Below are 18,234 nucleotides of genomic sequence, written 5' to 3' on the forward strand. Positions count from 1 at the left end.
ATGGCATACTTGTTACTTTATGTTGATGATATTATTCTTACTGCTTCCTCAGATTCGCCATTATGCACTCTCCTTGCCTCAAAATTTGCTATGAAGGATCTGGGTCCTTTGAATTATTTCCTTGGAATTCATGTCACTCGACATAAGGATGGCATGTTTCTTTCGCAACGCAAGTATGCCGAAGAAATCATTGATTGAGCTGGGATGTCTTCTTGTAAGGCTACTTCTACTCCGGTTGATACTAAACCGAAGGTGAGCGGCACATCGGGTGCTCCTTATAATGACCCGACTCACTATCGCAGTCTCGCAGGTGCCCTTTAGTATCTTACTTTCACGAGGCCAGATATCTCTTATGCTGTTCAACAGGTATGCTTACACATGCATGCACCACGACAGGTTCATATGCATGCACTTAAGCGTATCATCCATTACATTCAGGGTACACTTGACTATGGTTTGCATCTTTCTCCGTCCTTAGTTATGAACCTTCTTTCCTACACTGATGCGGATTGGGGGGGGGGGGGCTGCCCTGACACACGTCGGTCAACGTCTGGTTATTGTGTCTTCCTTGGGAATAACTTGATATCGTGGTCTTCGAAACGCCAACCTACCCTCTCTCGTTCGAGTGCTGAGGCGGAGTATAGGGGGTTGCTAATGTTGTCTCCGAGTCCTACTGGTTCGCAATCTTCTGTTGGAATTACATTGTCCTATTCGTAAGGCTACTATGGTATATTGTGAAAATGTGACTTCCATTTATCTTTCGGGAAATCCGATGCAACATCAGCGCACCAAACACATTGAAATGGACATTCACTTTGTTCGTGAGAAGGTTGCGCGCGGACAAGTTCGTGTCCTTCATGTTCCATCCCGCTATCAGATTGCCGATATTTTCACCAAGGGACTACCACAGGTCTTATTTGAAGATTTTCGGGACAGTCTCAGCGTTCGTAAACCTCCCGTTTCGACTGCGGGGGTGTGATAGATTATGTAAATATTAAATAGAATATTTTGTAGTCTACTATTTTAGGTTAGCATATTTTGTATATTGTGTAATCTCCTATTTTAGGATAGAATATTTTTATATATAAATCAATTCAAGTAATGAAAGGATTCAAGGAAAATATTTCCTACAATGGGTGCGAATTACATGTTACACACGGAAGCATAAGCACAAGATGCATCTTGCTAGATCAAAATTTTGTACCGAAAATATCCAACTTTTGGGAAGCCAAATTTTGGAGTAAGAATGACTTTGCATTGTTGACACCTAATTTTTGCTCGACGTGCTTAAAATTAACGTTTTGGGGGGCCCTAATTCGTTAAAGAGCGCGAAATACATTTTTTTATGATTTATTGATAATTATCCTCATTTAGGAGTTTTATCAATTTATTGACATTTTTCAAGAATCATTATTTTTGCACATGTATAGCGTAATACAATCATTTTGTGCAATTAATAATTGTTTCTTAACTTTATAGCAATACGTTTTCATATCTTACACATGAATATTTATATTTTTATACTTACGTTATTATTTATACATGTATTAATTAACTATATTTTAGTACAGCCCGACAGTTGCAGAGAAAATTGGAGAAATTAATTTTTAAATGCAGAGCAAAATTCGATCAAATCAAGGTCTCGTCACCTTTTTAAAAAGTTGACATTTTGAGGTGATGGGTTGGGGACAAAGGGGTATGACTTTATATTTTTTGGACAAAAAGGAGTGTTTCTTTACATTATAAGAAAAGGGGTGGTTGGTTTAATTATTTTCTACACTGACACACACTACACATCTCAACTTCAGATTTTTTTTCTTTAAACCGAAACAATTTCTCTCCCTTCATCTTCTCTCTTCTCCTTCACCACAAACCGCCGCCGCCCCTCCACGCCGGAGCTCCGGCGAACTCCAAACCACAACTGAACCTCGTCACACCCCTCTCCACCACACACCCGTACTCCTCTCTCTCTTTCCATCTCACCTTCCCCTTTCCCGTCACTGCTCCGACAAGCTAAGACCAACAAAAAACAGCCCTTTTCCTCCGTCCCCACCACCAGCCGTGAACCGTCACTACTTCTTCCTCCTTCACTTTGCAACCTCCCTCGCCACCGCTGCTCCGGCGAGGAGCTTCAAGCTCCGGTGAACCGGAGCAGCCGCGAAACACGTAACACCACCACGACGCCACTGCCTTTCCTCTCTTCCCCGCTGCTCTCTCTCGTCTCTCCCTACTGATTTTTTTTGGCTTGATAATAGCTACAACAACGACTAGCAGATCTGGTCGATTTCCCGTTGTTGTCTGGCTGGTCAGAAAATGCAAAACTCCGTTGTTGTTGCTCCGTCTTTACCATTTTTAGCCCACCTCATATTTACATGATTGTGATTGGTGGTTTTTGCTTTGTGGTGCTCTCCGAATTGGTTGATCTTTAGCTTCTGTTAGTATTCTGTTTGTCAGTTCCTAGAGTAGTTTGTTGTCCAAGTGATTTTTTTTTCGTATGCCTTGCATTCTGCCAGTTGTATTCTTGGTTGAAAACGTGGGATGTATGCTTGTTTGGAATGATTGACATTTTTGTGACTTGACTGTAAAGTTTGCTTAATTTTCAATGAGTTCTGGTAGTATATGCTTGCTCAGTCATTTATCTGATTTTGCTAATGGGCTGCTTGTTCTACGTTGCTTCGACATCGTTTGATTAATATTTTGTTAGTATTGTTGTTTTGGGCTGTTTTAACATCACTTTTTATAATAATATGATTTTGTGCCCGGAAAACACTATTCCGACGGCCAACATTACCATGTGTCGTTGACACTTTTACCCTTCTACCATTTATTTAAATTCATTTGGGCGAATACTAAACCCAAATGACCGATGAAGAAATTTTCGTCGATTTCCAAGGCCTCCCACGTACAAAAGACGGATTTTTTTATTTTAAGTATATTCATTATTTATTTAATTCATTCGATAGTTATTTATTCTCTCACTAACATTTTTACTAAGTGTTTATGCAGGTACCCGGAGACGACACTCGGAGGGAACTCGAAGATTTTATCGAATCACTGTTTGTATTTACTTTCCGCATTCTTTCTATATAACTGTACAAAACATAAACTCATAGTATAGTGGAAACTTTATTTTTGGAATGATGGGTTGATATATTTATTTACTTGTCGCCTTATCTGTTTAATTAAAATTTTCCATTCGTTTTAGGTGAGACTTAGGCCGTCAATACTTTCATAAATAGATTAAATTGACTTGGTATAAATACTTTGTTAATTAATTCACACTTTTGCCGTTTAGGCAAAGATAATAGTTCATCCTTTATTTTTTATACAATTTTAATACACATTTTCTACACACTTTTAATACACATTTTTTATAACATACATTTTACATTCTTTCGTACACACTAATATACCTTTTATTCAAGTTAAATTCACATTATTGACGCTAGGTATGTCACGACCCGTCTAGGGGCCGTGACGAGTACCCGATACTTGTACCGAGCACCCCTTGTCTATCGTTTTACCTTTACCTCTTAGCAAGCCATGTAAACAGAGCCATTTGTTTTTTGAACATTAACATTAGCGGCGTCATTCTGAACATAGACTAATAAACTTCGTTATCACTTATACATCAACATTAGCATGCCAGAACACCATATACCTAACTATACTTAACTGACTGTACATATCTGTCTACGAGCCTCTAGACGTAGTACACTTATACATAGAAAAGGCTGAGTACTGCCATGCCCGAATAAATATACACAAAATAGTACCAAGGAAGTGAGGCTCCGGAATAACTGGAGCACTGTCAACACTGCTGGTAGAGCTTCTAAGGATCAAATCCGCCTGTCTGCTGACCTGCGCGGCATGAAACGCAGCGTCCACAAGAAGGGACGTCAGTACGAATAGTGTACCGAGTATGTAAGGCATGAATAGTAATATACAGAAAATATGAATCATGTATAATGACATAAGAGAGTTACAACACATGTCTTGGGATAGAAACATAACCTGTATATATATATACCCTTGGCAGGTGCTATGCGTACTTAGCTTTCCTTTAAGAATCTTTCCTTGTTCATATACATATACATATAAAATAGGACATCTCATATTGCCGAGGCGTCGGCAGCCGATCCATTTAACCATAAATATACACATCCCGCGTCCGGGACGATATCATATCATGTAATGCCAACTGATCAGGTGGATATGCGTTCATAACGCTCTGCCCTTACCTCCATTTTCCCCGTATACACATGCATATATCATGTACATATATCAGCGTCTATAGCGCTCTAGCTCTTTTATCATATACATATACGTGTGTCGTGTAGGTACATCAGCGTCTATAGCGCTCTAGCTCTTTCGTCATGTACATGTTTTAAAAAAATATATACACATATCTTACATACATTTACATGTTTTATATGCATTTACGTATCCTATATACATATGTCTCATAGGCACGCAGGAAAGCCCAAAGAAGAATCATGTAGTCATCGGAGTGACGTAAGGTCGGTGACCTCCAATTATATTATAGAATACTCGTGATCGCTTTGTCTCACCTTGAAGGAACGAGTATTTTAAGGTGAGACTACCAACGGGGAATAATATTAAAGTAAACGTAGAATGAAATCGGGGCATCATAGATGACGGTTCATAGACTTTGAAATCTTTTAGAAAATAAAGTCATAGCTAGGAAATATAAATAAGATTCAAAAATTAGTTTATCATTTTCATGTTTACATAAGATACTTAGCTTAGTCATCTTAGTCATAGAGTCGTTCCGGTAGTACGTATTATAGGCATATTCTCTTATCTAACATCATTGTTATCATTATCGTCATGGAAGTGCCCTCGTTAGAGGAGTCATAGTATTTATCATTTGGTATCGAAATCGGGATCAAAGGTTCCCTTTGGATTCACTTCAAGTAAGTCAAGCAAGACTGTAAGGAAAAATCCGAGAATAGCGGGCCCACCTCGGGCCGGATGAGGTAGCGTATACGATTTACGTATGTTACGTGTCATAGCGTTACTTGTGAGGGTCTTAGGGTAATCGGGTCCCATTTATACAAGTTCTAAGGGTGTAGGAGGTTTTTCCAACAATTGGCACACTTTCTAGTTCAATTCTATTGAACAAAAAGTGGAAAACTTTAGGTGCGGATTACGGGGAACCGAGTTGTCCTCGAGGCTCGTACCCAACTTATTTCAACTAAGACATGCCATAGAAAGAAGGGTGAAGCCTTACATACCTCTTTCCGCTTCTTTTGCTATTCCGAATTCACGTTGCAATCTCGTCAAAATCTGCAAATTGGTCACATTTACCCAAACTTTCATTAGGGTACTTAGAGTTAGAATCTTAAGGAACCACTTGGCTACCAAAATTTCGGCAGCACTTCCTCTGTAAATATACCATCCTCAACATTCAACATAGCCAAATTCTCATCAATCACAATCCGGGAATTCAAACCCGGCCAAACTATTAACATAATTCAACAATCACACTAAAAATTCACATATTCCATTCAAGGTGCATTCCAGCACTTCAATTAACATTCTACCTCCTTCAATACTCTCCAATTCCAATGAAACAACAATAACCTTATAATACATATATTCCAACAACATCATAGTAATACCATTACGTGTCTTCCACACAAAAACATTATTTTCAATTTACACAAACTTCCAATTGCCAATACTTCACCAAACTTGTCAAGTCTTTATTTGCGATATAACATCTACAACACAACGATTAAGATATTAATTACAACTCGCTCATTATTCTTTCACAACTCACCAATATACACGACTATACATCAAGTATACACGGCCACATATACCATGCACACTCACACGGCTCCAACATGTATACACCACTACAATCTCTCCAAACTCATTCAACTTCCATTTTCCACATATCATTCACAACAATAACAACTAAACACTAATTAAAATAATTGAAGCATGACTCCCACACACATATATATACACGACCATATACTATATTTCTCTCCTTCATGAATTTCATCCATTTTAGCATACTACAACACATATAAACCATATATAACACATAAAACAAGATCAAAACTCACCTTTCTTCTTCAACTTGACAACTTGTATGATTTTGAAATTTTCTTGCTCCAACAACAACTCCACCTTGTTAATCACCCTTTACTTGGTAGAAAATGATTTTTGGAGAATTTTTGCAAATGTTTCTTGTGAAAATTGCTCTTGGCCGAAATGGCCTTCAGTTTTTCTCCTCTCTCTCTTGTTCTTGCTTTTCTTGAAATTTCTAGAACATTATGTGGAATAAGATGACTTAGTCATCTTATTTATTGACCAAATTTTATTTAATATGGGCTTGGGCCATAACCATGGCCGGTTGGGCCTCACAAATTTGGGCCTTATTATTTTTTTTGATTTTTTTGGGCCAACTCGGTTTGGTCCCGAGTTGGGCCTAGCCCACTGACCTTTCGACCTTAAAACGTTCATATCTCCTTGTACCGACGTCACCTGGGCACCCACGACCTATGGTTGGAAAGCTAATTCAATTATCTACAACTTCTAGTTCTTGGTACTTTTCCAAATTCCAAACTTATAATACCGTTTTCGCCCCTTGAAGTCAGATCACCCGAAAACGTTTTCTTAAAATATTCGTTTGGAGGACTTCCACTTTGATTTGGCCCAAGGGTCCTTCTTGAGTTGTGTTTAACTTCTCATATGTGATTCATATGAGTTTTCAGATGTCCCAAAAAAATCTCGATGTGTGGGTCCCATCTCAGCAAATAATCTGACGTTCAAAAATACGGGATACAACAAGGTATTTATTAGGCTGTCCATTTACAATTTTTTATTCTTTAAAAACATTATATATTTTCACTCATTTTTATACATAATTTCTTATATTTATTTTTTACCAATACTTTTTTTTTACAATTCGTTTGTTACCTATTCTTTTGGTAGGATATTCATTAAACAAACGCTCTTTTATGAAACGGTAGAAATAAGTCAAATCGACTTCACTTTTTTTGAATTCCTTTATTATATAAGCTCTTTACACCGATGAATACTCGGGGATTCCTTTTACATTCTTTATGCACTAATATACCTAGTTATACAATTCTTTAGAAATTTTATGTTTGATATACACTCTTTTATACTTGAAATACATTCTTTATATGTTTCATATACATACATTCTTTTTTTTACATGGACACACATTTTTTATATACTTGATATATCTATACTCTTATATTTTTTATACATCTTTTATATAGTTGTATATATTATTTACACCAATTGATATACCTTTGTGCCAATAGATATACACTTGTTTTTACTAACAAATACACTACCATACGAACGAGGTATGTTTTCTTTACACTCCATTGTACATTCATATCGATATATATTCTTCATAAATTCTTGATACTTGATATACATACATTTTTTATACACTGTATACACTTAGTATATTATCACCTAGTGTAGCTTTTCATGAAATCACAACATTTTGAAAACAAGTAATAATAATGATAAACAGATAAATAATCCTCCTCTAGTGTTCAGTTAAACTAAGTTTAAGGACTGTCTTCGGACAGGCTCTGAGGGATGCCTTATACCTTCCCTTCGGGGTAAATAAAACCCTTATTTAGAATCTCATAGGTTTCGTGGACTAAAATGGAGTAGACACACAAATACATATAGGTTTCCTAATTTTCCTAAAAAATAAGGTGGCGACTCTAACTCTTTTAAACCAGTTAGAAGAACCGTGAAATTGTAAACTATATTGGACTAGTTCAAAATAGGGCGTGACATGCATTAAGTTGGAGTCTTTTCCGAGTAGCTGAATATTCAGGTTTAGGTTCTTACAAGCAAGATATCTACTACTTTGGTGTTGTGCTTCTCGAGCTTGTAACAGGGAAGGAGCCACATGAATTGACTAGCTCGAGAAAATTTTCACTATGTATTGAAAATCTTTTGATTGAGTATAATTAAAGTAGACAACAATTTTTTTTTTGTTTCTTATCTCTAGGACTTTGATTAAAGTAGAAGTATTACTTTTACTTTATGTCTTTCTTTTACTATTAGTTGAATCAGAATTTTTAATAAGAGAATTCAAAATATAAAGAAGTTGACACATGAAAAAACCGAAACGGTTCAATATATATTATATATACTTTTCCAAAATTATCCATCTACATTTTTTTATTTATTTTTCCGCCGTAGGTGGCGTCTCCCTTGTATTGATAAAGACATAGAGTACAGCAAAGAGGCAAGGGGAGCTTAGCTACCACCCTTCCTGGGGTTAAATGGAGTTACAAAAAATTCCCCATTACCCGAAAAGTTGCAACAAAAGAATCTGTAACACCTCGTACCTTTAACGTAAGCTTTGACCATGATCCTAGACTTAGAAATCAGATAAAGAATGTGGGAATTGGAATTTCCCCGTTCCGTTGTAGGATGGGAGTTTACGCCCATGAACAGTGACCGTATTTCAGTTTACGATCCGTAATTCAAGTCGTAAACTGAAACCAAGGAATTCTAAGCATTCTGGAATTTGGCAATTGGATGTCAAATGGTTAAATACGGACCGTATTTCAAAATACGGTGCGTATTTCAAAACATATTTGGAATTTGGGAAAACGTCCTTCATGAAAGTTGTATAGCTATGAAATACCTTTCCAACGGTATATTATGGGGGTCAAACGGACATCTGTGCAAAGAGTTATGACCCGTTTATTGAAGAGACGCAGTGCAGTTCGTATTTTAAAATACGGCCAGTATTTAACTGGGCCGAAAATTTAATTTTTCCAGAACAGTATATATTCGTCCATATCATTTCAAATCATTATTTTTCATTCCTTCAAGCCCTAGAACGACCTCCTACCCTCTTCCATCATCAAGAACACCAAGGTAAGCCTACTCTAATTATTCCAACTCAATTCTAATACCTATCCTTGTAATCTAAACAAGAAGTTATCATTCCAAAACTAGGGTTTTCAAGAAAACCCATCTCAAGGTTCAAGAATTCAAGATTTTGGAAATCTTCTTCAAAGCTCAAGTCTTTAATTCAAGTTTTGGAGCGACTAAGGTATGTAGAGTTACTATCTACGTGTGGGAACATCATTGTTCTTCCCCACGCCTCATAATTCATAAAATTATGATTCTCTACTAAAACTAGGGTTTCAATACCATGCTCATGATAACCCTAGGTCCATGTCCATGATTGTATTATGTATGAATTGTTATAATTCCATCATTGAGTTCTTAATATTTCTTTATGATTATTGAGAATCCGTCCGTAATCTATGAAAACCCATATCTTGTATTCCATGGGTTCTTGCATGCATGTTTTTGACTAAGAATGATTGTTTCATAAATATCCTACATGTCTACAAGTTTTCATGCAACTGTATTATATAATTAATTTCATGCTATGATACAAGATACATACATACATACTAAATACAAGTTATTTCATGAAACCATGTTTACAAGTTATTTCATGAAACCATGTTTACAAGTTATTTCGTGAAATCATGATTACAAGACAAGTACAAATTAATTCACGAAAATCATGGGCTTCTTAGCCAATTATATTATGTTCATGTTTTTGGGAGTTGCACGAATTATCGAGAAGGCTCAGATAGCCTGAAACTACGTAGCCACCGTAGGACAAGGATCGCTCCGCCCAGTTAGGACGATACCTTAATTTTACACTGAATGGATCCATCAGGCACGTTACCACCTTATACCCTGGCAAGGTATAGGGACTCTGCTGGTCCGACAAGGTACCAGACTCCACGTATCCACGTGGTGATATCATGTGTCGGTTTATGAAATGCTCTCCCTACTTATCATGTTTTACTTATGTTATATATATATATATATATATATACTCATGCTCATGTTCATGTCCAGGTTTTCAGTTTCAGTTCTTATCATGTTATTCCATGTCCCATGTTATTTTTTTCAGTTGCTTTACATACCAGTACATTCAATGTGCTGACGTCCCCTTTTATTGCCCGGGGGCCTGCATTTCACGATGCAGGTACGAATTTACAGGATGACGCTTCTGCTCATTAGGATTTGCACGTACCAGCTTTTTGGTGAGCCCCATCTCATTCGGGGTTTAGGCATTATCTTTCTTTATCTAGTTTTGCATCTAAAGGTATGCTGGGGGCCTTGCCCCAGCAAGTATGTTACGTGTTTTTCAGACTCATGTTAGAGGTTTCATAGACAAGACAAGTGTCATGTTAGACTTCCACATTTGGTAGCCGGTTTGGTTCATTTATGATATTGTTCGCATTAATGACTTAATCAAGTATTTAGGTTTAATATTATGACTTACTATATTTTATAAAAGCTCATCATGTACGTCACGTTATATTTCCGCTCACGTATGCCTCATGATGGTTCAGCAAGCCATGTGGTTCGTTCGGTCACATGCAGCAGGCACCGAGTGCCGTGTTACGCCCAGACCATGGTTCGGGGCATGACAAAAATTGGTATCAGAGCCTAGGTTCAAGTGTCTTTAAGGAGTCTATGAAACCGTGTCCAGTGGGGTCACTTTAATATGTGTGAGGGCCCCATACATATAAATAGTTGACCACCAAGACATTCAGGATTGTCTCACTTCTTTCATATTCTAGATCGTGCAGTTAGAGAAGTATTTTTAGGATGTCTTTCTAATTCGTGCGTGTACGTATTTTCAGAAAATGCCTGCGAAAAGGAAATACACCAGAAAGGCTACAGCCACCAGCCAAGGGGCTACTGCGGAAGCAACCCGCGAAGAAACCGTTCCGACTCAGACAGCAGCCTCAACCGCTCGTACAGTTACACCTCCTAGTGATTCGGATGGGGATGTTAGGAATGTTATCAATATGCTCACACAACTGGTAGCAGCTCAGGCCCAACGTCAGGAATCTGGGTCAAGTTCAGGAGGTAATGGAGAGTCTGCTAAGACTAAGGACTTTCTCAGGATGAATCCCCCAGTCTTTACGGGGACAAAGAAAGATGAGGACCCTCAGGACTACATTGATGCTCTCCAAAAGATCTTCAGGATTATGACAGTTACAGAAACCGAAGCGGCTACTTTTGGAGCTCATCAGCTATAGGGCATTGGTAACACTTGGTATGAATCTTGGGAATTATCCTGAGGTGAGGATGCACCTGACGCTACATGGGATGAATTCACAAGTGCATTCCTGGACCACTTCATGCCAATAGAAGTCAGAGAGGCTAAGGCTGAGCAATTTCTGAAGCTTAAGCAGAATGGCAGGTCAGTTCAGGACTACTATTTGGAATTTATCAGTCTGGCTAGGCATGCTCCACATATGGTACCGGATATGAGGGCAAGAGTGAGGAGGTTTGTTGGAGGACTTGATTCCCATTTGTATGATGGGGCCAACATTGTTGCACAGAATGGGGGAATGACCATTTCCAAGATGGTTGCTTTCGTACAGGGCAATGAGACAAGGCTAAAGGAGGAGGAAGCCTTGCAGAAAGAGAAAGACAAGGAGTTCAACAAGAGAGTCAAGTCTACCGGACAGTTCAGCGAGAATGGTAACAGGAAATTCTTTAAGAACAGGTCAGCAGGACCTGCTCCGTCCACAGCAAGTGCCCCACTCCCCAAGTTCCGTAATGATAAAAAGCAGAATTTCAGGCCATCAAATTCTTACTCTCAGGCTAGTGTGGGTCAATCGACTTATACTCATCCGATATGCGGCAAGTGTAACAGGAGACACTCAGGTGAGTGTCGTGTGGGTACTGATGCCTGTTTTAGATGTGGTCAGAAGGGCCATTTTCAGAAAGACTGTCCATCAGCCAGACAGGGTACTGGAAGTAATGTGACGTAGTCCATAAATTCAGCAGCTCCTCGTCACAATCAGGCCCAGCAGGGGCGTGGAGCGGCAAGGTCCGGAAATACAGGCGGTGGTCAGAACCGTTTGTATGCATTGACAGGTCGTCAGGATACAGAGGCTAGAGCAGATGTTGTCACAGGTACACTCACAGTTTTCACTTTTGAAGTATATGCCCTTATTGACCCAGGATCCACCCTATCTTATGTAACCCCTTGTGTTGCTAAGAAATTTGGTATTGAACCTGAAAACTTGTATGAACCCTTTGAGGCTTCCACCCCAGTCGGGGAATCAGTCATAGCTAGACGTATTTATAGGGGTTGCCCAGTTTTAGTCTATCACCGTAGAACCATAGCTGATTTAGCGGAATTAGAAATGGTAGACTTTGATGTGATCATGGGTATGGACTGGTTAGCTTCATGTTATGCCACAGTATGTTGTAGAACTAAAGTTGTAAGATTCGAGTTTCCTAATGAGCCAGTCATAGAATGGGAGGGTAATTCAGTAGTACTCAGGGGTAGATTTGTTTCTTATCTAAAAGCCAGAAAAATGATTTCCAAGGGTTATATCTATCACCTAGTTCGAGTCAAGGATCCAGATGCCCAGACTCCAACTCTCCAGTCCGTACCAGTTGTAAATGAATTTCCAGAGGTCTTTCTCGAAGATCTTCCAGGAGTCCCTCCTGACAGGGAGATTGAATTTGGAATTGATCTACTTCCCGATACTCAGCCGATATATATTCCGCCATACAGAATGGCTCCAGCAGAGTTAAAAGAGTTAAAAGCCCAGTTGAAAGATCTTCTTGACAAGGGGTTTATTAGGCTCAGTGTTTCGCCTTGGGGTGCGCCAGTCTTATTTGTTAAAAAGAAGGATGGTTTCTTACATATGTGTATAGACTACCGTCAGTTGAACAAAGTCACCATTAAGAACAGGTACCCTCTTCCTAGAATAGATGACTTATTCGACCAACTTCAGGGCGCCCAATGTTATTCCAAGATTGATCTCAGATCAGGCCATCATCAGTTAAGGGTTAAGGAAGTTGATATTCCGAAGACCGATTTCAGAACCCGTTATGGCCATTTTGAATTTCTTGTTATGTCATTTGGGTTGACAAATGCGCCAGCTGCTTTCATGGATCTTATGAATAGGGTCTTCAAGCCTTATCTCTATTTATTCGTCATTGTCTTCATTGATGATATTTTGGTGTATTCCCGTAATGAGGTTGATCATGCAGAACATCTCAGAATAGTGTTGCAAACCCTTAAAGATCGCAAACTTTTTGCAAAATTCTCAAAGTGTGAGTTTTGGCTTAAGTCAGTGGCGTTCTTAGGCCATGTGATCTCAGGTGAAGGTGTTAAAGTTGATTCTCAGAAGATTGATGCCGTAAGGAGTTGGCCCAGACCCACCTCAGTTTCTGATATAAGAAGTTTCTTGGGTCTGGCAGGCTATTATCGACGCTTCGTAGAAGGATTTTCTTCTATCTCTGCTCCGTTGACTAAGTTGACTCAGAAGAAAGTTAAGTTCCAATGGTCAGATGCTTGTGAGCGAAGCTTTGAAGAGTTGAAGAAGAGATTAACTTCTGCTCCAGTTTTGACGCTGCCAGAGGGAACTGAAGGGTTCGTGGTTTATTGTGGTGCTTCGGGAGTTGGTCTCGGATGTGTCTTAATGCAGCATGGCAAGGTTATAGCTTATGCATCTCGTCAGCTCAAGGTTCACGAAAAGAATTATCCGACTCATGACCTAGAGTTGGCAGCTGTAGTTTTTGCACTTAAGATATGGCGTCATTATTTGTACGGAGTGCATGTTGATATTTTCACAGATCATAAAAGCCTGCAGTATATCTTCAAGCAAAGGGAGCTGAATCTTAGGCAAAGGAGATGGCTCGAATTGCTTAAGGATTACGATGTGGATATTCTTTATCATCCGGGGAAAGCGAATGTTGTAGCTGATGCTCTTAGTCGGTGTTCCATGGGAAGTTTAGCCCTCGTGGACGTGGATAAGAGAGTTATGACAAAGAAAGTTCACCGTTTGGCCAATCTTGGAGTTCGACTTTTGGACTCCGAGGACGGTAGTGTGGTTGTTCAGAATAGGGCTCTTTCCTCTTTAGTCGTTGAAGTCAAGGAGAAACAGTTTAATGATCCCTACTTGTTGCAGCTGAAAGAGGGGATTCACAAGCATAAGACGACGGCTTTCGAACAAGGGGATACCTTAATTTTACACTGAATGGATCCATCAGGCACGTTACCACTTTATACCCTTGCAAGGTATAGGGACTCTGCTGGTCCGACAAGGTACCAGACTCCACGTATCCACGTGGTGATATCATGTGTCGGTTTATGAAATGCTCTCCCTACTTATCATGTTTTACTTATGTTATATATATATACTCATGCTCATGTTCATGTACCGGTTTTCAGTTTCAGTTCTTATGATGTTATTCCATGTCCCATGTTGTTTTACATACCAGTACATTCAATGTGCTGACGTCCCCTTTTATTGCCCGGGGGCCTGCATTTCACGATGCAGGTACGGATTTACAGGACGACACTTCTGCTCATTAGGATTTGCACGTACCAGCTTTTTTGTGAGCCCCATCTCATTCGGGGTTTAGGCATTATCTTTCTTTATCTAGTTTTGCATCTAAAGGTATGCTGGGGGCCTTGCCCCAGCAAGTATGTTACGTGTTTATCAAACTCATGTTAGAGGTTTCATAGACAAGACAAGTGTCATGTTAGACTTCCACATATGGTAGCCGGTTTGGCTCATTTATGATATTGTTCTCATTAATGACTTAATCAAGTATTTAGGTTTAATATTATGACTTACTATATTTTATAAAAGATCATCATGTACGTCACGTTATATTTCCGCTCATATATGCCTCATGATGGTTCAGCAAGCCATATGGTTCGCTCGGTCACATGCAGTCAGGCACCGAGTGCCGTGGTACGCCCAGGCCATGGTTCGGGGCGTGAAAGAATCATATGTCCCTTCCTATAAGAACAAAGAGAAAAGATATGAAGGAGGCATATGTAGCAAAACAATAAGCACTATACAGAAGAAATCCTTAGCGGCTTCTAAATTGTATCTTAACATGCTTGCGCCTGAATAATGGCATTTGTATTAAATCAAGTCTGAAGGGGCCGAGAGCCTCTTTTGGGAGGTTATTACAGTTGTAGACGATCATATCCTGTCCCTTTGTGCTCACTTTAGCCATGGCATTCGCTACTTGATTCCCTTCCCTAAAACAGTGTTGTGCCACCACATTTATCTGAGAAATAATCTTTCTAGTCTCCTCAATAATATGGTACAGCTGCCAAGGTACAACACAAGCATAGTTCAACATATCTATGACAAACTTAGAGTCACACTCTAAAATGACATTTAGCAAACCATTCTCCTTGCACCATCGAAGCCCAAGGAGGGCAGCCTTTGCCTCAGCGTAGTTGTGGCTGCCCATATCTAAACTTTTTGCAAAAGCCATATACATATGGCCAGCTAAATCCCTGATAACACCATATGCCCCGATGTGACCATCACTGTATTTACTACCATCCGTATTTAATTTTACCCAATTCAGTTCGGGCCTTTCCCATTTAATAATGGTACATTTGAACTCGTCTCGAGAGTTCATGAGAGTATTGCAAATCTCTGGCCAGCTAGAGTCCCGGTTGATGTTCAAATCATATTTAGCCAGGATCCATTTGAGATGAAAGAGAATTTGATAGACATTTCTGGAAACATACATCTTTTTCTCACTGAATTTAGCGGCACACCTAGATTTCCACAACTCCCAGATAGTGATCATTGGTAAGACTGTTAGAATTTCCTTGTGGATTGAACTAAAATGCTTGGCGCTCTACCATTTCAACAACATAGCAATAATAGAAACATCCTCCCAAATGATCCCGAGAGGGGCCCCAAAAAATTTCCACACTTTAGTTACACAGTCCCCATTTACAAAAGCATGTAGCATAGTCTCTCTTTGTGGCATAAAACAACAATGACATCTAGAGACGAGTGAAATGTTGAATCGCAATAAAATGTCATCGAAAGACAACTTTCTTTTGAGAGCTCTCCATATTAGGAAGGAGATTTTAAAGGGGAGAAATTTATGCCAAAGCTTAGCAAGAGTGTTCATGTTATTTCTGGACTGCCTCAACATGTTCCAAGCAGATTTAGTAGAAAACTTACCTGACACTGACGGCATCCAAATAGCAAGATCTGGAATATCAGGATCACCAACCTCAATGGAATTAATGAGTTCAATAATATATTCAGGAAGTTGGTGAAGCTCAGGAAAGGCCCATTCTCCATCGATTCTGGCATCTTTCACTGGTAACTTTAAATTTGCCCCTGCTGTCTCGACCATAAGTGATAAAGCCCCTTGACCGGTCCAGTTGTCCCACCATAAACTAATATCTCCCTTATTAATCCTCCAGAGGATATTTTTTTTCAACTTCCACTTTTATCTCCATGAATTTCTTCCAACAATGAGACTGCCCAGATTGATATTTTCTCTCAACTGGTCCAACTCTTTTGCAATATTTGGCAAGTAGGAAATCTGATCATAAGGATCTGACCGATCGAAATCTCCACCATCTTTTGTAAGCAAAACTCTCCGATATGTCCATAATTATTCTAAACCCCAACCCTCCTTCCTTTGTAGGATAGCATAATTTGTCCCATGAAGATCAATGATATCGATTTTTCCCATCAGAGGATCCCCAAAAAAATTTGGCCAAGTAAGCTTCAATTTGTTTTATGACAGTCTTGGGGGGATTAATAGCAACCAAAAGATGAAGGGGTTGGGATTGCAAAACATGTTTGATGAGCACTGCCCGTCCCCCTAAAGATAAAAGTTTACCTTGCCAACTATTGGTTTTTCTTACAATTTTGGACACCACTTCATTGAATAAAACAATCTTCTTTCTTCCCACACAAAGGGGACACCCCAGATAAGTTATAGGAAAATCACTATGTTTGTAGCCAGTAGAGAGTTTGAGTGCCCGGATTAGATTATCAGCAGTATCTGGAGCCACTAAAAAGCAGCTTTTGTTGGCATTGATCAGCTGACTTGAACACTCCTCATAGAACCTAAGCTGTTGAAGGACCATCTCAATAGAAGACCGAGTTCTAGATGTGAAAATGATCACATCATCTGCATAAGCAAGATGAGTAATCTGAGGGCCACGAGGCTGCATTTGAAAACTAGAGAATTGGGGATGCAAAGGGAGTTTGTTTAACTTTTCTTGGAAAAGAAAGTAGAGGTTAGGAAAAGAGTTAATAGCAAGAATTTGGGGCATAACCCTCATCTAATAACTTGAGCTAGGAATAGGAAAGTTAAGTTCGATGAAGGGTGTCAATTACGTCCCCTTAGATGTAAACTTAATTCATTTGTTCCTCTTTTTAGTCATTGCTTAAACAAGGTCAAGAGTTAGAGAATTCACTTTCTTGTCATTGCTGACTTACGTCTGTGGCTACAACAACGAAAAAAAAAAAAAATAACAAAGAGAGCACCACTTCCTACTAAAAACAATAGTGATTCTTTCCTAGCCAAAATTTGCATAGATCAAAATATATTTCATCAATATAACTTGAAAATATATTTAAGAAGAAAAGAAAGTATAGAATAAGCAAAAAAATTCGAAAAAAGTATATTAACAAAGAAGAATAAATCCACCTGATGTGAGGCGTGTATATTTTTTTTTTTTTTTTTGTGTGGCAAATAATGAACATGTATGATACATTAAAAGAATAATGATTTTACTAAAAGAAGAGTTCATTAATTAACTTGAAAACTTTCTATAATGCAAGGTGACAAATAACATAAAAAATAATCCTATCAAAAAATAATAATACTTTTGATCTATTGGAGGTTGGCTGAAGTAAGCCAAGCAGAAAAATTAATGGATTTCTGATAGAACTAAGAGAAATAGGACAATGTGATAACATAATCTTTTACATTAACCATATGGACCATGAGACTGGAATAGAGGCTTGGCCCATCCAAAACACCCATCACGTGAAACATTCCTACATATTATTTTACTACTATATATAAGTGGGAATTAAAAGTTTTATATCCATTTGAACTTTGATCCAATGAAGCTTTTACATGTGGCTTTTGTGTCTTTTTCCTTATTGCATATTCTTATTTTTACAATTATTCTTTTTTTTTTAATGATATTTCACTTGGGCTTTGTAATTGGTTAATATTATATATAGTAACTTTTTACGAATTTATTTTTTGCTCCTTATTAAATTATTTTTACTCCTTTATCTCAAAATAACCCCTCTTTTGGAATTTTTGTTGTTGTGTTAGATGATTCTAGAAGATGAAAACATGAGTTTTGTTAAT

The 18,234-nt window shown here is 38.5% G+C and overlaps 1 protein-coding gene across 1 annotated transcript; it reads right to left on the reverse strand.

Moving 5' to 3' along the window:
• Positions 1 to 16,567: 16,567 nt before the first annotated feature.
• Positions 16,568 to 17,077, reverse strand: LOC132601926 (uncharacterized). Its single transcript, XM_060314972.1, has one exon. The coding sequence runs from the start codon at positions 17,075 to 17,077 to the stop codon at positions 16,568 to 16,570; it is 510 nt and encodes a 169-aa protein (XP_060170955.1).
• Positions 17,078 to 18,234: the final 1,157 nt, after the last annotated feature.

Source organism: Lycium barbarum, chromosome 7 (assembly GCF_019175385.1).
Source record: "Lycium barbarum isolate Lr01 chromosome 7, ASM1917538v2, whole genome shotgun sequence".
Classification (NCBI taxonomy): Eukaryota; Viridiplantae; Streptophyta; class Magnoliopsida; order Solanales; family Solanaceae; genus Lycium; species Lycium barbarum.